This window comes from Mastigoproctus giganteus, chromosome 10, assembly GCF_048544385.1.
Source record: "Mastigoproctus giganteus isolate SK-2022 chromosome 10, ASM4854438v1, whole genome shotgun sequence".
In the NCBI taxonomy this organism is placed as follows: domain Eukaryota; kingdom Metazoa; phylum Arthropoda; class Arachnida; order Uropygi; family Thelyphonidae; genus Mastigoproctus; species Mastigoproctus giganteus.
Genome location: NC_143584.1, coordinates 161,367,956 through 161,392,614, shown reverse-complemented (window position 1 = coordinate 161,392,614; position 24,659 = coordinate 161,367,956). Strand labels below are relative to the sequence as shown.

General features: G+C 35.0%; 1 protein-coding gene across 6 annotated transcripts in view; it reads right to left on the bottom strand.

The window, feature by feature from the left end:
* Positions 1–24,659, bottom strand: part of mrj (DnaJ heat shock protein family (Hsp40) member B6 mrj) — a 242,204-nt gene that overhangs the window by 26,679 nt on the left and 190,866 nt on the right. For all 6 annotated transcript variants that reach the window (XM_090383858.1, XM_090383862.1, XM_090383861.1 and 3 more), the window contains 2 exons: positions 17,175–17,284; positions 7,453–7,704 (listed from right to left, as the gene is read on the bottom strand). In XM_090383858.1, the coding sequence (XP_090239984.1) occupies positions 7,453–7,704; positions 17,175–17,284 (362 nt within the window). The remainder of the gene's footprint in view (positions 1–7,452; positions 7,705–17,174; positions 17,285–24,659) is intronic.

The following is a 24,659-nucleotide window of genomic DNA, read 5'->3' as shown; positions in this document are numbered from 1 at the left end:
ATGATTCAAAAGTGTGTTTATTGTTAGCTGTATGTTGTGAAGTTGCTTATATAATTAAATTGATTTCTTTTAATCCTAAATGATTGTATCCATGTCAAAGTGTAAAGACAGTTAGTTCTCTGGAGAAATTTTCAAAAGATCAAACAAAGTTATGACTTTAAAAGAAAAAAAACTGAAGTATTGTTAAACTACCTACAGTGAGGAGAGTTAGCAGATAAAACTGGTCACTTCAAGACTGTTAGGGACCCAAGGACAAAAAGATGGAAAATGTGTTGAGTATTTGGATTGAAGATCAGAATCAGAAGAAAGTGCCTTTGAGTGGCCCTATAATCCATGAAAAGGTGTAACACTTATTTGAGCATTTTAGCACAGGTACTAGTAACCATTCAATATTCAAGATATTTACTGCTCCTGAAGGATAGTAATATAAATTTAAAATAAGAACTGCCCTGCATAATGTGTAGATTGTAAGTGAGGCCTCTGTAGATGCTATAATGTAGATGCTGCAAATTATCCTTTAGTGCTTTATAAAATCATTCAAGAGAAAGATTACACACTCAACTAAGTTTTTAATGCAGATGAAACAGGATTGTTCTGGAAGAGAATTCCTTTGCAAGTGTTCATCTCTAAACAAGAAAAAAATTCCCCTAGTTCCAAAGCCACCAGATTATAGTGTCTACAGAGGACTCATTTACAATATTCGCATTATACATACATTTCTTATCTTAAAATTATATTACCATCCTTCAGAACACTAAATGTGTTGAACATTGAATTTGTATTGTGTACCAATGAATGTCATGCTTTATAGATCATTAAACTCACAAGCACTTTGAAACAAAAAGGGTTAGGTGCCTGCTTCTCACTTCAATTTTATGAATTGGTTCCACAAATGTCTCTGAAGTGGAAAAATATTTGAAATAAAGAAAAAAAGATCTACATTTCAAAGCACTGTTAGTTTTACTACGTGATGTGCACTTTTAAATGTATAATGGATGCCACAAACAGCAACCCTGATTTAAATGTGACCTTGTGTTGGAAAAATTGACATGGTTGGTAGAAATAATAGCAATTGAAGCATCACTTGAAGAGTTAAGAGAATAAATAATAAATTTGCGCTGAAAAAAAAAGTTGTGGAAAGAGGCAGTAATTCTACCTTCCAAATTTATTAGGCAGGCCACAGTGAAAAATATAGAGGCAGTAGCTAATCGAATTAGAAGGAAAGAATTTCATCAGTTACAAGTAACTGACGCTGAAGATTGAATGGATCATGTGTCAGATAAAGAGCTAGAGGAATTAATCATACATGACACTGATTGCCACCAAAAAGATGCAGAAGATTCTGTTGAGGCATTACCCAAACTGAATGTTTTGAGCTTGTCAAAAAGCATCAAAGCTTTCTGAAGATTTATTCCAGATTTATTTTCATGGACATAGACCCAATAATGGAGAGGAGCCTCAAATTCACAAGAGGAATAGAGTGCATCTTGCACCCACAAACATTGTGCAAACTAAAAAGGAAGTTGAAACAAACAAACATTACTAGTATTTTCACAAAAAGAGTAAATTTTTTTCTAAGATACAGAAAAACCATATTTTTTTTAGTAATAAAATTTAAAAAAATTTTATTACTAAAAAATAAAAATAAATAATAAAAAATAAAATTTTAAAAAATTTTATTTTTTATTATTTATTTATTTTTGCTGCTCTTAGCAGTGATCCTGAAAAACATTATTGTAAAGGTAATGAAAGTGTTCGGTGGTTTCCACATTACAAGTTCAAAGTAGTTCCCTTGAGCACTGATACAGGATTCTCTGCTATTTTGGTAAATGAACAATCTGTGCAAAGTCATTAGTAATTGCAAAAGTCTCAGTGTCTCGACCAGCTGTGTCCATGTGACTAGAAAACAGAAGCCAACTGGAGTTGCGAACATTAAAATTACCAAGGAAAATTACCTCACTGTTAGGAAAGTTGGATTGGAGAAAGTCAAGTTTCAAAGAGAGGAAGTGAAAGAGTTCCAAGTGATTAGTGGAGTTGGGAGAACGATAGAGGCAACAGATGAACTGGACAGAATCTACTAAAGAGATATTAATGCAAAGAAGATCGAAAAGAGGAGATTCCAAATTACTTAGTCTCTGACAGGGAATATCAGAGCGGACATATGCACAAGTACCACCTTTGAAGTGAAAGGAATCATACAGCGAATAATTTGGACAACTGAGATGGGCAGTGGCTGAATCAACCAATAATTGGGATTCTGTCAAAAATAATACGTGGGGTTGTCAGACTAAGTGGAAATGGACATCACTGAGACCACCCAGATCTAAACCTCCGAAACACTTGGGAGGTTTAGATCTTTTTGCAGGTAAGTCTGTTCTATTAGTTTGCCAATTCATGATGTATTCAATAGTAAGAAAAGGTGGGGGGATGGACATGCTGTATGAAGTAACGAAATTCTTAGATATGGCATACACATGGCAAGAATGTTCCCATAACATGGCCTAGACAATGTCCCCCACAAGCAAACTACTTGGATTCCATCCAGTCACTATCTGGCAAAGTAGAGGCAGCATGATTATACACTAGCTCAGTGATCTCCAAAAAAACATTTTACTTAAAAGGACTACCACGCACTCCCGAATAAAAAATTAAATATATAAGTTTAATATATTTTTAAATTTATAAATCATTTACATGGAAGGCATTATATCTAAAATCACATATAATTTTAAAAGATCACAAATAAAAAAATACAAAACAAAATTAAACTGAAGTTCAAGTACAAAATACATGTACTTGAACATGCACGATCGACGGCATGATCAAATAAAGCCGCGCAATCAAACAAAGCTACATATTGAAGTATTAAAAATACATTTATAATTTTTATTTTCAATTACATTTCAAAAAACTAATGTTTTCATAATTAATAAATATTGATTTATTGCGGATTATCTCGCGCACCCAATTTTGGAGACCACTGCACTAGCTGATCCGGAAGCCTCCTGGAGAGTTACCAACAGGTTTGGTCTGGTGCACCATCTAGCAGCCGGCCTGCGTACTCTATTTTAGAGCTATACCCTCGAAATGTATGGAAGATTAGATCTCACGCCTGGATGTCCATCATAACCTTAAAAGATATCAATCATATTGCATGATGGAAGAGATGGGGAGAGTTGCCGGAGCTTTGCTCTGAAGATTAAACATGGGTTCCACGTCAAACCCCCAATAAGCAAATTGATGGTATTTCACTGGTTGACGAGAGTCATCTACCGCCTAGAATTGTCAATAACACAGAGGAGTGGCATTACTCTGTGTGGTGTGGGCACCCACCTCGATCTCTGGTTACACTGGTTCGCACCTGGGTGGTCACCTCCAGTATGCTAGATACTGTATTTCAGGACTTGCACATGGGGACTATACCCAGGTTGTTGTTGTATTTAGGGTTTTCTGGCATAAGGGCCTCTTGGGCCATACTGTGCCTGTTTCATGATTTACTTATCAATAATTATTACATCCAGGGTTACTAACAGTCCCACCATTGTGAAGGTGCAAGTAGAGGATTTGGCTATCACAGACAGAGTGAACTTTGTCTAGATCATATCCACTTGACCTAATTTATAAATTGATATTTGGTCATGTGTAACCGAATATCAGTTCAATCAGCGTTTTAGACCCTCAGGTAGCAAGCCTAGCTTGACATACCTAAAAGAATGTCTGTGACAACCTCAAGGACTATTTTATGGAAGCAACAAGAATTTTGATTATAATTCTGAGCAAAATGCTAATAACATGCAATTAAATCTAATTTATCCCATAATTTAATATATTTGATAATTAAAGCAATGAGAATAAAAGTAACCATAGAACTAAACATCAGTATTTGAGCATATAAGTTTTAATATTCATTTATAAAATTTTAAAAAGTAGTTTAGTATATAAATGATTATTTTATCCATTTTGTCCTAAATTTAACAATGCACTGCCATTCTGTACAATATTTAAAATTTTTCCTGTGTCATTTCATTACATTGATATCAATTCCCTTTTGCAATTAGCTGCTCATTAAATGGTTTATAAATAACTATATAATATGAACTTAAGACATACAATTAAGTATACTTAATTACATGTCTTAAGTTGGCTACTGAAAGCAGTCTACTTATTCACAATATTTATACAAAATTAAATCAAAATACAATTATAAAATATTAAAAAAAAGTGCATAAACCTCCGATTTGCTGTCACTAGGGTTTTAAATTAAACAAATTTCATCATATCTAATGCCAGTTTTATTTAGATACAAGGCTATATTTTTAATGAGATCTATTTCTTTTTTTGGCATGAATAACGACTATACTGGGGGTACCCTACGGCACTCAGGCTGTCATGAAAAGTGAAACGTCTAACCGCTGTTATATCTCCAAAACTAATAAACAATAGTATAAACAATTTATACTTATTTTGTTGGGTATATAATGCCGTTGATGAATATGCAAGAAAAAATTAGAAATTGATATTTAATATAATTTTTCTCGAAAAAACTAAAAAGTTTACATTTTTGTCATTTGCTTTGTGCCTTGGTTACTTTCACTCTCAATAACTTCTAAACTATGATAGATAAACATAAACAGTAAGCTTTTTTTTTTTTTTTTTTGATTTGGTAGTTGTTGGCGCATCGGCTTCTGTGGCCATATTGCACCTCCCAAGGTTTTTGCGGTACTTTGATCAAAGCCCGAGGCGGGAATCGAACCCGCGACCTTTGGGTTGCCGGGCAGGTACTTTACCCACTCATCTAGCCCGGTCGGCTAAACAGTAAGCAACAGAATTGTTCAGTGGAAAAGTAGTTTTTACATCTATAAATAGTTTTGATGTAGCTCTTATAGTTCCTGAGTAATAGCGATGCAAAGTTGAGAGAGTTGAAAAATTCAAGCATTTTCAAGTTTGTTTTCGCAATATCTTGAAAACTATAAATGGTTTCATAATGGTATTAGTGTTTCAGAAATAAACAGAGTTTGAAACTTCATAGCAAAAACAATAAGCAACAAAATTGTTGCCCTTTGAGAGCTCTACAAGGGTATATAATTAGATTTCGAATCGGGTTTTTAGTTTGAGAGTTGAACAACTCGTTAAAGTAACTACTTCGTTACTTTGTCATGGAACAAGTACCAAATGCTGTTCGTTTGTTTCATCGTAACAATGAGGTTGTTCAATATAATGCTCAAGCATTGGAAGGAAACACCACCATCAATTGTACAGCCAACGATCACTTCACCAGTTACAAGAGTCATGAACAGTTGACTAGTATGTGAACAAAACTCTATCAAATGAGCGTAGCAGAGACCGGAAGTTTGCCATACATATTGCATCTATCGACTGGAAAACCTTACATGATCACTTACAAACATCGATGTTGAGGACGGTTTGATCAACAGAGAGATCGGAATTTTACAGCACGTTGAGATGGAAGAAACAGAAATCAAAAGATTGTGGTTACATTTCTAAAGCAAGAATGTTGGAACTAAGAGTTGTCTCAAGTACTGCCCACACATATTGTTGCATCGTGGCATATTAAAATCTGGCTGGACTCCGATTATGAGACGTTCTGCCACGGTATCTTTCAAAAGCAAAATGCTTAAATGCAAAATAATCCAATTTCCTTAGGTTGAAGCTTGTGCCACAACAGTTCATAAATCTCAGAGTGGAACTTTCAAAGAAATTGTATTTTATTACGATAAGAATCTCGAACAGCAACTGGTATACGTTGCATTGTCAAGAGTTAAAAGCATCGTTGGCCTGTACATCAGAAATCAGACTTTACATTCTACCATACTCGCGGTTGTAACACACCTAAGATGCAAGATCTTCAAACTGAACTGAAACGTTTGAATAACCATCGTTTGGCAATGCTCTCTACAACTGCATTACAATTTTGGGATCATGTTGCTTCGTCAAGTGTTTCAGAATGGTATTGTTGAATACACAGAGTTTGAAACTTCATAGCAAAGACATTGCGACTGATCCAATTCTCGTGGAATCAAGTATCTTGGCATTAAGTGAAACATGGCTTGAAAATGATGAAAATGTTGGTGCTCGAGGATACAAACATATCGCACAATTCAAACGACCTTCTATGCAATCTGGTGGTGGTGTCGAGATATACAATAACGTAGAATCGACAATATGTACACCACATATTCTCATTACCGTGGATGCAGACTCTCTACAGAAAATGACTGGTACAGATAATTGCGGTGACATTTGCGCAGCTGAAGTTGAAATAAATGGACAGAAGACTTTGCTTGTAACATTCTACATCTCACCTAGTTCCACATTGGAGCAGATTAAAGTTTTCTTAATGACCAATCTAGCGATTTATATGCCACAGTTTGGAGACACCTAAAGTTGTAAGGAAATTCAACTTTCAAAAGATCCCAATAATTTTAGTGACCGATTTCAACACTGACATTAAGAAACCTGAAAATGCTCCATTTCTCGACTTCATGGAATCAACATTCAATCTTAAACTTGCATCAGATCCTACAAAATCTACTACTATGCGTGGTCAATCATGTATCGACTTGGTCTTCAATCGCAATGTTAATAGTTTGAATTGTTTCAATATGTATCCTACTTTAGTTATCACAAACCTTTATTGTTGATTGTAAATGAAAATACTGAATAAAATAAAACTGATTTTATTAAGTTTAAATTGTATTTTTTCATTTCACATGATATTGTTCACGGATCCATCTTCGGCTCCATGGAGCCAATGTCGATTTTTTTTTCTAATTATGAATTTATTAAATATAAATACAAGGCAGCTGTGGTGACATCATCAGGTAGACAGGTAACCATTAGCTTTCAGGAATAGCTAAGCTAGTCCTCCCTCTATCCATAGTCCAAACTTGGCACTTTCTAGTTATCAGTTTGTTCAGATCATTAAAAGAGTTCTTAGGTGGCAAAAAATTTCAAAATAACAGTCATTCAATCCATTAATTCCCAGTTCCAACAACACTATGCTTCTTTAAATTGCAAAATTAGCAGAAGTATTTAGATAAAAAGGGAGGATGTCTCAAGAAGTAACAATGTTCTTATTATTAACACTTATTCCTAATAAAATTTTAATAAAACAAAACACTCATGCATATCTGACCCACCCTTGTGATAACGATAAATATTCACAACTACTTTACATTAAACTAAATAATTACGAAAGGGCGTCCCATGATATAATCTTGGCCATGCTGCAAATTAAGTTTCATGGCCAAGAGTACTATAAGTAGACTAGGAGTTCAATTCCCTTTTGCCCTCCAAATGGAATGAATGAGTGAGAACTTGAAATAGTCAATAAAGCAGCATATTTTAGGAATAATAAAAATACAAGGCTGACTACCCACTATAATCTCTAAGATTTATAATCAATAATTTTAAGTTATTAATTACACTTACAAGAGGTTGTTCTTGAGCGATTTGATCTTCCAAAAAAATCTGCAAATGGATCTGAACCAAAGAACTCTCTAAAGACTTCCTCTGGGTCACGGAACGTAAATGTAAAGAATGGACTAAAATCATCATCAAAAAAGGAATTTACATGATGACGGTGGTGTTGATGATGATGATGATGATGCCTTCTGTGGTGACGTCGGACTCCTCCTACAAGGCCTTCTTTTCCATACTGATCATAAACCTTTCGTTTCTTTTCTGTAAATAGATCAGAGTAACAATATCACTATTTCAATTAAATTTCATCTAACAATTGCTTGTACTATTAATAATTCCAAGAGCTATATTACAGAATAAAGATATCGTTTCTAGACTTAGTGTTCAGTGTTACTGGCAAGATAGCACTAAATTGAATATATACATGGTAAAATTCCCTACTAGTGATTTATATTTATTTTTTTTTAGATGACTAATATTAAATAAAAGTATAAACAATTACGAAACCAACAATCTTTATATATTATCTTCACAAGAGCAAAACCTCAGTTGGTATAATAAAAGCACTTAAAAATATAATGTTTATATAATTTAGAATGGCTTTCCTCTCTTTCAAAAGATATTCATTGGTCTGCCACTACAAATTTACTGAAATATAATAGATAAAAAGAGAGAGAGAAATTTCTGTCTACTAATACAACTGTTAAAACAGTGTCGTAACAAATTCTTAAGGGTTCCCAAGTGCAAAACTGAATTTTGGGACTCCTATCGTTAATTTTATTGGGTTAATATAAGAATATCAGGAGGAAGCCTCCCCCCCCAAGTGGACGCACCACTTCTCACGTGCACTGCAATAAATTCAATATACAAGGCCTTCTTTTCCATACTGATCATAAACCTTTCGTTTATTTTCTGTAAATAGATCAGAGTAACAATATCACTATTTCAATTAAATTTCATCTAACAATTGCTTGTACTATTAATAATTCCAAGAGCTATATTACAGAATAAAGATATCGTTTCTAGACTTAGTGTTCAGTGTTACTGGCAAGATAGCACTAAATTGAATATATACATGGTAAAATTCCCTACTAGTGATTTATATTTATTTTTTTTTAGATGACTAATATTAAATAAAAGTATAAACAATTACGAAACCAACAATCTTTATATATTATCTTCACAAGAGCAAAACCTCAGTTGGTATAATAAAAGCACTTAAAAATATAATGTTTATATAATTTAGAATGGCTTTCCTCTCTTTCAAAAGATATTCATTGGTCTGCCACTACAAATTTACTGAAATATAATAGATAAAAAGAGAGAGAGAAATTTCTGTCTACTAATACAACTGTTAAAACAGTGTCGTAACAAATTCTTAAGGGTTCCCAAGTGCAAAACTGAATTTTGGGACTCCTATCGTTAATTTTATTGGGTTAATATAAGAATATCAGGAGGAAGCCTCCCCCCCCCCAAGTGGACGCACCACTTCTCACGTGCACTGCAATAAATTCAATATACAGGCATACCTCGGTTAACGTTACCTCTGATAACGAAGCTTCGATATAATGAAGTCGGCAATTTCAAGCCCCATTTAACATTAAAAAAATATATTCCAGTTTAATCACCTGAAATCTAAACAAACTGAAGAAATTACTTTGGGGCTTCTCGTGGTTGGTTCGAGAAATTTAAAAAACGGGCCAGGATTCATAGTGTAAAATTAACAGGAGAAGCTGCAAATAAGTTTCCAGGAAAACTAAAGGAAATAATTGAACGTGAAAATTTTCCATATTTGGTGTTCAATGTTGACGAAAGCGGTTTGTTCTGGAAACGGCTACCAACAAAAAGCTTCATTTCTATTGAAGAAAAATCAGCTGCTGGGTTCAAAGCAGCCAAAGACCGTTTAACGTTACTCTTTGGATCAAATGCCTCTGGCGATTATAAATTAAAATTGTTATTAGTTTACCATTCAGAAAATCCGAGGGCGTTAAAAGGTAACATAAAAATGAATTTACCTGTAATATGGAAAGCAAATAGAAAAGCGTGGGTTACCAAGGAGTTATTTACTGATTGGTTTGTTAACCACTTTTGTCCTGGAGTAAAACGGTATTGTCAAAAAAAACAACTTTGAAGAAAAAGCTCTTTTGTTGTTAGACAATGCTCCGGAACATCCTACTGATCTTAACACGTTGGACACATGCATTCCTGTCAAAGTTGTGTTTCTTCCAGCAAACACAACTTCCCTGATTCAACCATTGGATCAGGGAGTAATAGCATCATTTAAAGCTTATTATCTGCATTGCGAACATTAAGCAGTTTAACTGAACTAGAGGATAAAGAGGAAATGACAGTTAAAACTTTTTTTGGAAAAACTACACCATTAAAAACGCAATTGAAAACATTGATAGTTCTTGGAAAGAAGTCACTAAGAAATGCTTAAATGGAGTTTGGCGCAAAATATGGCAAAATAAGTTTGGCCCAGAAGTTGTACTAGAAGAAGAAAATAGCATCCAAGAAATTAGAAATGAAGTTATCCAGATGGCTCAATCAATAGGTTTCGAAAATGTCGATGAAGAGGATGTTAGAAATTTATTGAATGCAGAAGATGATGTTTTTTTAGTGGAAGATTTAGAAAACCTTGCTAGCAACGAAGACAAAGATAATGAAGACGAAGTTAAAGAAGTTCCTGCCGAAAAAGTGTTAACAACCAAAGATTAAAAAGGTGTTTAAATGACATTGAAAACGTTTTAAATTTTTTTAGTGAAAATGATCCTGATTTAGGAAGAAGTGTTATTGTTAAGCGATCAGTGTTAAATGCAATAACTCCGTATAGGCAATTGCTAAATGAAAGAGAAAAAGAGCATAAACAACAACTTTAGACTCGTATTTTAAAATGTGATTTCACTTTGTATGTAAGTTGACTGTTTATTTAATAAAACCTTTTCTTTGTTCGGAAAAAAGCTTTTCATTTTCTTTACGTAGGAACGTATCCCTATTCTGGCCATAGTATTTTTACCTCTGAAAACGAAGTTTCGCTTAACGAAGTAATTTCGTAGAACGCATCCTATTTGTTATTCGAGGTATGCCTGTAGTCTAAATCTGAAAAGGATGGATATGACAAAATCCATTCTTAAAAACTGCCCATAATACAGCAAAAAGAAATATGAACTGCACACACATCTTCACAACTATGATAACTCACCCAAGCTCATGCACACATTTTACAACATATATATATATATATATATATATATATATATATATATATGCATGTTGTATGCTAATTATATACTTATTTAAATTTCACTGTTTAAAAAACAAAACATGCCATGTTTTCACATGAAAATGAAGAATCAGAAAGCCCCGGGGAAAGATGAAGTTACAGTAGAGTTGTTAAAATTGGGAGGAAGAGACACGACACAAAAATTGGCAAGACTCTTCACAAAATGCATTAGAAAAGGTGTGATGCCTAAGGAGTGGAATAATGCAATCATAGTTTTGCTGCATAAGTAGGAGATAAATCAGAAGTTATAGATCAATTAGCTTGTTATCCCACATTTACAAGTTGTTCACAAGGATCATTACTAACAGATTAGAAAGAATACTTGATGAGAATCAACCGAAAGAGCAAGCTGGCTTTAGGACAGGATACCTATGGATCACCTTCATGTAATATCACAGCTAATGGAGAAAGTAAATGAATATAAAAACACCATTATGCCTGGCATTTGTGGATTATGAAAGGGCATTTGACTCCATGCAGCATAAGGCAATGTTTTGGGCACTGGAAAGACAAGGCATAGACATCCCATATATTATGATTTTGAAGAAAATATATGAAAACGCAACCTCCTTTATTAGACTAAACAAAGACAGTAGGAAATTTAAAATCGAGAAAGGAGTTCGACAAGGAGAAACAATATCTCCGAAGTTGTTTACAGCTGCCCTTGAGGAAGCTTTCAGAAGATTAGAATGGTCGCAGAAAGGAGTCAATGTGAATGGAGAGTACCTAAACCATTTACGATTTTGCAGATGATATTGTGGTCATAAGCCACAATCCCAAACAATTAGAGGAAAATCCTAGTCAGTTATGCAGAGTTAGTAAGGAATTTGGACTAAAGATGAATATGGCTAAAACAAAGTAATTATTATTAGCTATATGGTGCAAGGAAGCCTGAGGCTTGTGCTGCACAAGCCAAAAAAATTCCCGAGTTATCCTAAGAGAGAGAGAGAGAGAGAGAGAGAGAGAGAGAGAGAGAGAGAGAGAGAAGTAGAAGGAAATCACCAAGAAAGAGAAGAATGATGATATCCAGCTCAGGACTGATGAGTGTATGCCACAGAAAGGGATATAATGATTGAAGGAGCAGTGATTGAAAAGGTGGAGTAATAGGAGTAATATACTTATCTGGGACAAGTCATTGGTTGTAATAATGATAAATGGCTGAAAGTTAAGAAAAGAATATATTTTGGATGGTAGCATTCAGGAAATATAGTCATGTACTGAGGAGCAATATCCCAATTTGTCTGAAATTGTAAAATAATGAACCAACGTATACTCCCCACCGTGACTTATGGAAGTGAAACTTGGGCACTCACCAAAAGAATGGAAGAGAAGTTGAGAACGACACAGCAAATAATGGAACAAATTATACTGGAAATTAGACTGTTAGATAAGATGAGAAACACATGGATTAGGCAGCAAACTCAAGTAAAGGACATTCTTATCAAAACTAAAATGGTCTTGGGCAGAATACATAGCTCGAAGACATGATGACAGATGGACTAAGAAAATAACAGAATGTACCCAAGATGAGCTAGAAGAAAACCTGGAAGACAACGACGGAGATGGACAGATGAAATTCATGAGTTTTTTGGGTAGTAAATGGATGGCCATTGCACAAAACAGAAGGAACTGGAAAGTTGCTGGAGAGGCCTTCATCCTGCAGTGGATTTAAAATGGCTGCTGCTGCTGATGATGATGATGAATGGCCATTCATCATCATCGAGCAGCATGCTGCTCGAGGGGAAACCAGAGGGGGTAATACTCTTGATCTGATTATCAGCAGTGATAACTCATGCATTAGGAATTTGCAGATAAAGGAACCACTAGGTTACAGTGATCGCAGTCTATTGATATGGGATTTCCTTAAAGATGTAACTACCATCAAGGTTAAAAGGAAGGGTTTTTGTTTATGTAAAGGTGACTACAGTGGCAGTTTTTGAATAAGATAAAACACATATGCAGAATCTAAATCATATAAAACTTGTTTTAAACACCATCTCTAGAGGTGTGCAAGCTGAGGATATAAAAACTCCAGCTGAGGGGTACAAACTTCTATTTATTATTATTCTTTTAATTGGTGTAGCAAAAATAGTACTGGGATCACTGGAGTTGGCCTGCATCATCAGGAACAGGATTCACAAGTATGGGGTAGCCAGACAGCTGAGAATCAGTATCTGTTTAAGATGAAAGAGCAAAGGATAGCAGTATTCAAACTAAGGAGCATAAACAAATGCTTAAGTTAACAAATTCAATTATTCAATGGGGGAGGCAGACCCACTATATCAAGTTTGGAAACCACTAACATAGGGCTTGAGCACACTGAAAAGGAACATAATGCCTTTGAATTCCATCAGGTAAATCCTAGGCCTGTATTAATCTATTAATGAAAACATTACAAACTACTGTATTTCTTCTGTTAATTGGGTATAATTCAGGAGTTCGGCACAACATACATTTCAGCTGACTGTGGGTCAAGCATGCATGATTGCTACAAATGATTAATGATATTTTTCTCAAATAACTAGTTGTAAAATCCTCTGACTTAGGTGGTCATGTCAGAGCATAACCTGAAAATTTATTTAACTGTATAGTAATTATAATAAAGCTTAAAGTGCTGTCTATTTACTCAATTAATTAATAGCAAAAGAGTAATTTGTTCAGCACTCACCTCTTAATCCATATTTTCTTATTGAAGTTCAAAAGAAGAGGTAAAGGTGAAGGTTTAATTGCATTATTAAGTAAAACTATGCCCAGAGGAAGAAGGAGTGCACCACTCTTTTCTCCGGTTGTCATCCATAAATTCTCATGTAAAGGAAAAAAACTAAAGTAGTGTCAGAAGCCAAGAGCCCAAACAGAAGACTTTCGATATAATCACAACCCATTAATTGACTCCACTATCACCCCAATTAAATTCCAATTATAGAATATTTCAATACGAAGCCTTAGCGATAGAGTGGTTCGGGAACAATGCGTCACTTGAAATATTAAACACGAGACTACCGGCTGGTCTTTCATCAATATGGAACCTCATGCACTTCAAATTCCCACATGTTTAGATGTGATGCACCATGGGAACTAGAACTACTATATTACTATATAAATCATTCATTTATCCACTCAGCCAACTGACAATGAATATACTGAAAATCTTCTGTTTGGGCTCTTGGCTTCTGACCCTATGTTTTTAGTTTTTTTTATTTACATGAGATTTTATGGATGGCAACCAGAGGAAAGAGCGGTGCACTCCTTCCTCTGGGCATAGTTTTAATTAATAATGCAATTAAACTTTCACCTTTACCTCTTCTTCTAAACTTCAATAAGAAAATATGGATTAAGAGGTGAGTGCTGAACAAATTAAGCCTTTGCTATTAATTAATTATGAGCCACTATTAATTTATTCATTTTCTTATGCATAAAAAAAAACTAGCAATTAGTGGGAGTGGAAACAAGTCCAGGCCAGATTAAGGTCTTATCTTTTGTCCTTACAAATTAATGTTTAAAGTGGTGGAAAAAATTTAATACCAATAAGATTAGAGTGCCACATGGGAAGGAGCAGCAGTGCATAGCACACACTTCTTGATTAGACCGGGGTTCGAGCCCGTCACCACCAAATACGGAGGATGCGGAAAGGTCAGGGAATGACCACCGCATATCCCCGAGCAATATGGCCTTAGTTGCTAATGCTCCTAAAAACCAAATAACAAACAAACAGAGTGCCACATTTTTATGCTATTTATTTATATTGCTCTAAGAATGTATCTTGCTACCTTGGGAACAAACTGTGAAGCGAAGCATTCATTTTCCAAGATAAAGCTAATAAAAGACATCTCCAATCAACCACGAGACAAAGAACAATGCTCGTTTTTCCCTGCACTACTCTCTGCTGAGAATGAGAAATGTATGAAAAACATCATTTGAAGATGTTACTGATGATTTTGCAATGAAAACCTCAAAGTTTATCTCTTGTGTTAATTTCTTTCACTTTATAAAAAAAATGACATTGATATAATATAACTCTGCCGCTTTGTGTATACACTGTGCCTATCCTTGCTATATATAAATTTATTGAAGAGATATGTTACAGTTTTTGCCACACAAAGAAAAGAAAAGAGTCAAAATGTTAATGTAAGCTGACCTTTCATTGCTTTTTTGATTAAACTGGGAGAGAAGAAATATGAAAAGAACTAATTCAATGAAAGCAAGATATAGCCAGGTGGAAGCTGTAACAACAGAATAAAATTTTTAGTTGGCATGTCATGTATGGCCCAGTATTAACAAATTGCTTTTTTAGAGTGTGTGAGTTAGTTCTGATTCCTCATAATATTGCTATGACACATCTGCAGGAATTATGCCAATTCATCCTGTAGAAGCCACACAATTAAAAAAAAAAAAAAAAAAATAGTTTCAGTAAGTTGCACCTCATTTCTAGAAATTCACTGACACTGACATTCTTTGTGAAAAGCATTACATGAGATGAATATTCAAAACTTTTAAATTAAATACTTGACTCCACATTATTTATGCAATTTTAAATTGTTTATTGAGACCCTGAAGAAGAAATTAAACAAACAACTTAAACTAATTTCCTGACAAAGGGCAAGTCCAATACAGACAGTTCTCTTTTTACGAGTTCCTAGGTTTACAAGTTTTTTTTCCCCAAATATAAAGTATCAACAAAATAGAAAATATGAACATTAATTGCAAAAAATGAATGTTAAACATTCATAAATACCGCATTCCAAACCACATACAGGCATAACAATACAATACAGTGTACCCCACTTTACGATATTAATCAGTTCCAGAGCACCATCGTATCATTAAAATACTGTAATGTGAACCCAACACATTGTTTTTGGTAATTTGTTTAAAGATCTCAGAAATTGAAATTTTTGCTGTTTAACTAAGCTATTTATTTCTCTAAAATGTCATTTTAGAAAGATAAATAGAGAGATAAAACTTAAGGTCATGAGTGTGACCTTAAGACCATATAAAAGGTCGTGAGCATGGTTTGTAAATTGTATTAGTTACCAATTCAAATCATTAAAATGCACTACACTTTCATCGTTATCATATATTCCATTATAAGAATCAGTTTTAAAAGCCTTTGTGATATTTTTCTAAAGCACATTTCTGGAGGTCACTACCATAAAACAATAAAAACAATTTGCACTTTCCGGTTTATTGGGCTTTTCTGTTACTGCAAGCAATTATAAATGGGTAGTAAACTCGATCTTCTTGCATTTGTGAAAATACCGATAACTGGAACTGTGTGGTTTTTTGTTATTATGGTGAAATGTGTTTCCCCTTTACTGAAATCTTCAATTGTATAAAAAACATAAATAAAATTTTCAGAATCTTCTCTTCATTACTTTTTTTTAAAGCTTCGTAAACTTGCTACTCCACACAAATCGTGTTAGTTGCAATTTGTGTGCCGTTAAAAAATGCTTATGCATGCAATTGTGAAATTTATAATTAAAAGAGAAGATTATCTTGGAAACAGACACCTCTTGAAACATTTCTGAAGAAGACGACTTCTTGTGCAACAACCCAACAAGTACCGAGCCAATAATGAGTGATCAAAGAGTGTGCATTTAGTCGATAATGATGAAGAATAAACATTCTTTAACATTTGTAAGTCATAAATAATTTCTCTATTACGAGTTGCTTGATTTTACAGGCTACATTTCAATTGCTTTGGATAAATCAGTCATTGTTCAAACAAACTAATTAGCTAACTAATTTCATTGTTGAGAACGTAACCCCTATTTTTAACCTTATGTCTATGGGAAATAAATACTCGCTTTACGAGTTTGCTTTACAAGCATGTGCTAGGAACGAATTAACTCGTAAAGTCAAGAACTATCAGTATACTAAAGCGGAGCAGATAACAAGTCTCCAAATTTGCTGCTTCTTAAACAAACTTGGAGACCTTTTACTTGCTTAATAACAGATAACAGATACCCAAAGTTAGATCCAAAACACTGATAAGAATGCAATATTATTTAGTGTATTGATATTATTTAGTATACTTGCCTTTTCTCAGGAAATAGGTTTAAGTTTTTTTGTCTAATTTCTACTTCATGGTATCAATAAATCATTTATTTAAAGTTTTTTGACATATCCTCATTTTATAATCTCATAATCTTATTAGATTACTTTTTTTGTTGGTTAGATTTGGTTTTATCAACAAGATTTGTTGATAAAAACCAACTTTGTCTTCTTGGTTTTGTTTCTTTTAAATTTATGGTATGATACCACATTTAATTTATGACATTCACTCTTAATTTTTTTTTGTGGTATTTACACTTTATTTTCTTTAACCAAAAGCAAGTTTAAAAAAATTATGGAATCTGTTGCATATGAAAATGTTTTTATGTATCTCAACTGCTGAGCCAGTATAAGTATTATATAACACTAAATTAATGTCATATAATTTGATACTTACCATCTGAAAGTACTTCATAGGCTTCAGAAATCTCCTTAAATTTGCGCTCTGATTCTTCCTTTCGATCTGGATTTTTGTCTGGATGCCATTTTAAAGCCAATCGTCGATATCTAGAGCATTAAATGTTTAATTAATGTGTGCCCTTTGAAATTATGTAAATATTTGCAAAATACCTATTCCCTTCCCCATAAGGATTATTTTCATCATATAAATTATTGAAATTTGTGCACTGCAAAAAAATTGCCAGTTTCCAGTGTTTGTTTCTGTCATGGATGAAAATATAAGTGGTCAATTCATTATTCAAATGGGAAAAAAAAAAAAAAATATATATATATATATATATATCTTTTATGCTATTTAAAATTTATATACTAATATAAACTGCACTCATTAAACCACTACCTTTCAAGCAGAAAAATTTTAGGCAAAGTTAACAGTTCAGAAAAGACCATACAAAAATTTAAATTAATATCTTAATATCTTTCAAATGAAAGATTGAAATATATAAATTTATGGAAAACAGTAAAACTTCATTTTACTATTAAAAGCATACATACTAAATCAAAATGTGCCTGAAGATGAAACTAAAGCAAACAAGTGAGATAATATATGCACCTCATTACATTTCAAACATATTTGATTTAGTATTAACTACATGATGCAAGGACACTTCAAGCTTGAAATGTATATGAAAGATTGAAATATATAAATTCATCTCTCTCTCTGATGAGAGAGAGAAACACTCCATGTATGTTTCTCCTCATGTGGGTGTTGATCCAGTTAAACCTTGAATTTCCACAAGACTTCAGCTTTAGCTATCTGTGAAGATTCCAGTAATTAACAACTCCCAAACTAAAAGAAAACTTCCTATAACTCAGTCTATACTTTTTCCACCAGTTTTAATTTATGTTTCCTAGTTCTGGAATCATTTATAAATGTGAATATTTCACCTTCATTCTTCCTGCAAGAGTAGAAGCCCTCTTAATCAACATACACTTAACTGACTCACCAGATTAAATGACACTCCATCTAAAACAGAACAAAGAAAAGAAATGTAAAAAGAATAATTTCTGTAGCAGATCCATTAAGCATGTCACCCATCATGCTATGTTTGTTTTCAGCAATGTATTGTTTATGTATGCTGAAACTAAAACAAGCACACTGAAGTGAAAAGCAAAAATAGCAAACACTCACATGAGAGCTGAGAGGTTATTTGGACATAGTTCCAAGTAAATGAATACTGTTTGCTTCCAAACTGCTCAAATAAAAAATAGTTTGAATTAAAAAGTCCCAGCCATTAGTATTACACTAATTAATGTGCAGCAATTATTGATATATTAAGAACCAAAAGGCAGAACATGCATGGCATGAATTATAAATAATTTAATGAACAGCAGTTGCCATCTTTTGATGTACAGTCTGAATAATAGTAAACTAAATAAACATCAATAAAACCAAAAATAGAAATAGAAAAAAAAAAAGTTTGTATGTGGGGAGGTTGTTTGGGGAAGTGTTATGGCCTTTATAAGTGGATTTTTGAGGTTTTTAAGACTGGGGAAAAAAAAAAAAAACTGCACAGGATGTATTTACCTCCGTAGAGCAACATAATGATGGCTACAAACAAGGTTACTAGGTGTCTGGTTTTTATGCAGGCTGTCCACTATGAGCTTACATTCAGCAAAAAAAAAAATATAGAAAAAAAATAATAATAAATACCAGACATTTACATGTACAGTACTTTATAATTAAGGTTTATTACCATTTGATAAGTTTGTTAGTTTTATTTTAGTTATATTTAATTTTCATTATAGTTAATTTCTCAAGTTTTAATAAATTTTGCACCACTGCTGTTTAGAACTGAATTCTTTATTATTCTCACGTGGTCAGAATAATAGGTTTAACTGTTACAATTAGATTTCAATTTCTATGGAAGGTGATATAACAGTTTTTTCACTTAATCTGTACAAAGTAACTTTTTGTGTGTGTGCTTTTTAAATATGCATCTTGATTATTTAGATGTGAAAAATGTTTCCTCTAAAAAAAAGTGCTCGACCTTATTCCAATAAGATTTCTTCCCTTTTTTTTTTTTTTTTTTTTTGCTTCAAACTTTCCTCGTGTGTGTGTCCATTCATACATATTTGTATAGGAAGCATCCAGCAAGTCTATCTATTTTTAAGTAACTGATGCAAATATATGAAATTGAAAGTTGTGGATAAGTGAAATCAATAGCTGTCAGGTTTCTGTGAGGTCACCCAGCAACACTAGCTACAAAGGTAGAAAAAGACATGATTGGCCGAAGTCAGACATCTGTGAGAACTGTACACTCTCAACAGTTACTATTTCCTGGAGTGGGGAAGGCTGCAATCACCATTGCAGCCCTGAAGGGAGGGGGAGGAACCAGGGGTCTGAGAGGGTTTGGTATATTAACCATTTCAGACCATAATCTGTAAGGGTGGCATCTGAAATCAAGAAAGAGGACAATTCACCAGTATTTCTGTTGATGTTGGCATCTGGGCTATTTTGGATGGACCAGGCTTCTGTGGACCTCTCTCTCTCTCTCTCTCTCTGTTCAGGAACAATTGTGCAAGACCTGGAGGAGTTTAGGACTTTAAGTTAAAGGTATGGTACTTGCAGACACTGTGAACCAGCATGTCGCCTTCTGCTGTTATTGTTGTTATTTTGGTTTTTTAGGAGCATTAGCAACTAAGGCCATATTGCTCCGGGGATATGCGGAGGTCATTCCCTGACCTTTCCACATCCTCCGTATTTGGTGGTCACGGGCTCGAACCCCGGTCTAATCAAGGTCGCCCTCTGCAGCACAATTGCTTGATACCTTTTTATTTTTTTATTTTTTAATTAAAATCCCAAACATGAAAGGTATCAAAACCTGTAGTACTTAGTACCGTGCATGGTTTGAAGGAGAAGTATGGGGGAAGTGGGGTGCCAGAAACTTTGCTCTAGAGACTAAACATGGGTTTCACCACTTCAAGCCTCCAATAAGCAAAGTGGCGGTATTTCACTGGTTGATGAAAGTCATCTACCACCTAGTGATACCTCAGTGGAGGAAGTTGAAAAGAAATCAGTGAGTGTCAGTGGGTTTCCTTTAAACTTCTGTGTGGAAAAAGGTGACCTCTCTCATGATGAGTACATCAAGGAAGACCAAAGTGGTGTTTCTTCTGGTGCCAAAGTAAAAGAAATGTCAGAGTGGATGTTGTGGTGTGAGACAGGAATATGTCCAAATTAGCTGTGCCCTGGTTAGAGATTCAGAGCACATCATTGATGCAATGACCCTGACCCATAGCTAAGGCATGTATGTAGAGGTTGAAATGGCAGTTCTTTCAAGGTCTGCCATGACAATCTCTACAAGCAAGAGCAAAAGAAGTTTTCTCATGTTGAGTCCGTTTGTTTAGAGGAAAACTCTTTGAAACCAGAAATAGGCCTGAGCAGCAGTGAGATCAATCAGACTCAAGATGTCAGTTTGGAAAGGGGCATAGGGAGGCCCGTGTGTGTATGTGAAGCTAAGGCTGGTTTTAGTGTTATTGAGGATGATGTTAGCAATCTCTTACCCACTTACTTTTTCCTATTTCTAATTTTACTGATGTTTAGTTTCCTATTAGTTGGCCCATATGTCAAAAAGCAGCAAACGTCGCGCAATAAATTATTTCTTATTCGTACAGAGTAGTGTTCAGCCTTTCATGTAGATCAGAATGTCGGAGCTGAAGGGTATATTGCCTTTTAACGGAATACTACCTTTTTATTATGATTAGTTACTTAAATAATATTCTAAAATAATTAAACAAATAAAAATAAAATAAATTCAAAACCCCATGAGCTGTCCAGGCAGACTGTCTGACTGCACAATTACCTCTTCTGGTCATTTTTGTTCTCCACTACCCTCAGTCTTATAGCACAGAGTTTTTATATTATTATGGGATTACTGCTACCCATATGCAGTACTGGACATTTGTCAATATACACTTATTTCAATTCCAATGCTCGGTCCATCTGCCAAATTTCTTCAGATCTCTTTGCAATAGCATATCCTCATTACTGTAATTATCCACCTTTATTCGCCCTGCCAGCATTTGTCATCTGCAAATGCAGACAATAAACCTGATATGCATTCATCAATATTTTAATAATGAAAACAACAATGGGCCCAGCAATGAATCCTGGGGCACCCTACTAAAAACAATAGGTCAAAAAGAGCAGTACTCATTGATAGCTATTCCATTAGAGATATTGTGGCATTGGGGGCAGTAAATTGCCCCCAATGCCACACTGCTCCAATTTGTACAGCAGTCTTTTATGTGTAACAGTGTCAAAAACTTTTCTGAAATCTAAATATATGACGTCAAAATTATTTATCCAGTTATTTTGTTAATGCATCATAGTATCCAATCAGATTGGTCAGACAGGATCACTCCTTAAAAAAAATCCATATTCTGACTGCCATATAACTGCATTCCTATCCAGATAGCCCTGCAATACTTTGTTAACCACTGACTCATTTTTCCTGAAACAGAGGTCCAGCTTACAGGTACATAATTAATTAATTGCTTCATAATCTGATCCTCCCTTTGTGAATCGAAAAAACATTTCATATCTCCAGTACACAGGGACCTCCAGTTAATCCAAGGATGCTCTCATAGTGGTTAAAAGTTTTCTGACCTCTTTTTGCCACCTTTCTCAATATGACTAGATAGGTCCCATCTGCCACAGACACCTTATGTTTAGTTTCAACAATTTCTCTTCTACTTTCCTTACAATTATCACAAAATCATTAGTTCCCTGTAACTATATACACCAATGAGACAAAATATTATGACCACCTACCTAATATGATGTTGGTCCTCCATGTGCAGCCAAAACAACTCGTATCCGGCGAGGCATGGACGCTACAAAATTTCTAAATGTGTTTTGTGGTATCTGGTAGCAACATGTAACCAGCAGATCCTTTAACTCCTGTAAGATCTGTGGTTGAGATGCCACATCTCAGAGTTACTGTTCCAATACAAACTACAGATGCTCAATTGGATTATGTCTGGGGAATTAGGAGGCCAGAGCAATACCTGGAAGTCTTCCTCCTGTTCTGCAAACGAGTCTCGAACAATCCAGTGGTGTGGCATGGCGCATTATCCTGCTGAAAGACAGCACCGCAACAGGGGAAGACTGTTGTCATGAAAGGGTGTAACTGGTCAGCAATGATGTTTAGATAGGTGGTAGATGTCAAAGTGCCCGGCACATGGATGACGGTACCAAGGGTATCCCACCAGAACATCGCCCAAAGCATGACACCACTGCCACCAGCTTGTTTTCATCCCACGGTGCATCCAGGCACCATTACTTCCCCAGGTAAATGATGCACATGTACCCAGACATCCACAGCCAGCAAACGTTACGGAATAAATTATTTCTTATTCGTGCAGGTAGTGTTCAGCCTTTCATGTAGATCAGAACATGAGACCTTTTTTTGCCACAGGTGCAACAGGAAACATGATTCATCGGACCAGACGACCTTCTTCCAATCATTCAAGGTGCAGTTTCAATGCCTGCATGCCCATTGTAGGTGCTGTTCGCCGGTGAACCGTGGTTAGCTTGGGCACTCGGCGCAGCCTGTGGCTACGCAACCCCATTTTCAGCAGGGTTTGATGTACTGTGTTGTGATACATTACTCCCATCAGCAGCAGCATTCCAATTACCAGTGAGTTGTGCCACAGTCACTCTTCTGTTGCCACGTACCATCTGGGAGAGCTTTCGTTCACCCAGAGCATCGATGAGACATGGTTGTCGTGGCGGTTCCCTCCTCGAACCACTTTCGGTAGATACTAACCATGGCTGACTGTGAGCATCCCACCAGCCGTACCGTTTCAGATATGCTCTGACCTAGTTATCTGGCCATTACAATTTGGTCTTTGTCAAACTCGCTAAATCTGCTGCCTCTCCCATCTAAAGAACAAGAGTAACACTGATTAACGGATCTCAGTATCAGGTGTTTTTTATACCATGTTCCAACCCGCGCATGCTCCGTAGTTCACCTGCAGTTGCTTCGATTTGCATAACAACTTGATGGTCATAATGTTTTGGCTCATCAGTGTATAATAATAAGATTCTTTATTAACATAAATCATATATATATATATATTCACGATTCCTTACACAGATAACTGGAGGAATCTTACAATACATTGTTTATACAAGTGAACAAACACAGAAATACAAAGTTAAGCTACATTACGAATTTAAGTTACATAAAATAATGAATAAAGATAAACAAAAAAAAAGGGAGAAGTAATAGTATTTTAAAATGAAAAAGGACTACAAGTTGGGCAGAACATAAAATGACATCGGCAGACTAGGACTAGCACTTACACAACTGTCCTTTACAAACAGAAAAATAGGCCAAGATGTCATCACGATATGACTTGTCAATAGACTATAGGTCGATGTCGATGTTGAGCAAGTTGAGTGTCAAGTGCATTTGGGAAGTGTCTCTTGAAATTCTGTAACCTCTAGAGCCTTGAGCACAAGGAGGGGGGGTACTGCGAGGATGTCTTCCTGGCATATACTAGCCAATCGTGTTCCAGATGTTCATGTAATAGCAGTAGTGGCATGTGATGCAAGAAAGCAAGTGTATGAGCTTATGCAGCATCAGCCAAAAAAATAATAATCATACTTAGATGAGCACAGATACTTTTATTTTAAGCTCTGTGGATTGTGGGTATGTATTGAAGGTTGGTGCAGAGTGTGGATTTGGATGTTGAGTAGATCTGGTGAGACCATAAGTTGGCCCACTTCAGCACTCAGAATTAGAGACCTCATAGTTTCTTTAAGTTGGTGGGAGGTGCGGCAGACCAAACTTCCATGGCATAGGAGAGCACACTACTAAAGTAAGTTGCGAAGTATTTCCTGATTATTTGTTTATTGGAAGTTTTGCAAAGATCTATTTTCATTTTCCAGAAGGCTTGCAAGGCTTTGGAATACTGAGCCTCAATTTGCTGTTTATAGGTGAGGTTTGCATCAAGGATTACTCTTAGGAATTTGACACTGTCAGTTGGGAGTCAGAATATATACTTCCAGCTTCCCCATCACTAAAAAGTTCATGTGAACATAGATGCAAAATATCTATTCAGTTTGCCAGCAACCTGAGCAGGATTGTTAACTGTTATATCATTCCTTCCCTTCCTGTTTATGCAAGTAAACAAGTCTTTGCTACTTTTCTTTGCATTGTTTCCAGAGACTTTTCATAATCTGCCTTTGCTTGCCTAACCAACTTTGTAACTTGATCCCATGCATTTTTCTCCTCTTCCACTAGTTTCATTACATCTGACACCTATTTAGGTGCAAACCTTGAACAGTATATCATAGTTGGTATAAAAAGCCTAGTAGCTTCTATAATTACTTCCCTGAATGTTTGCCATTTAGCATTTACTGTTGTTAACATCAGTTGGTACCACTGACGAGATTTTAAAACTGTCTGAGACC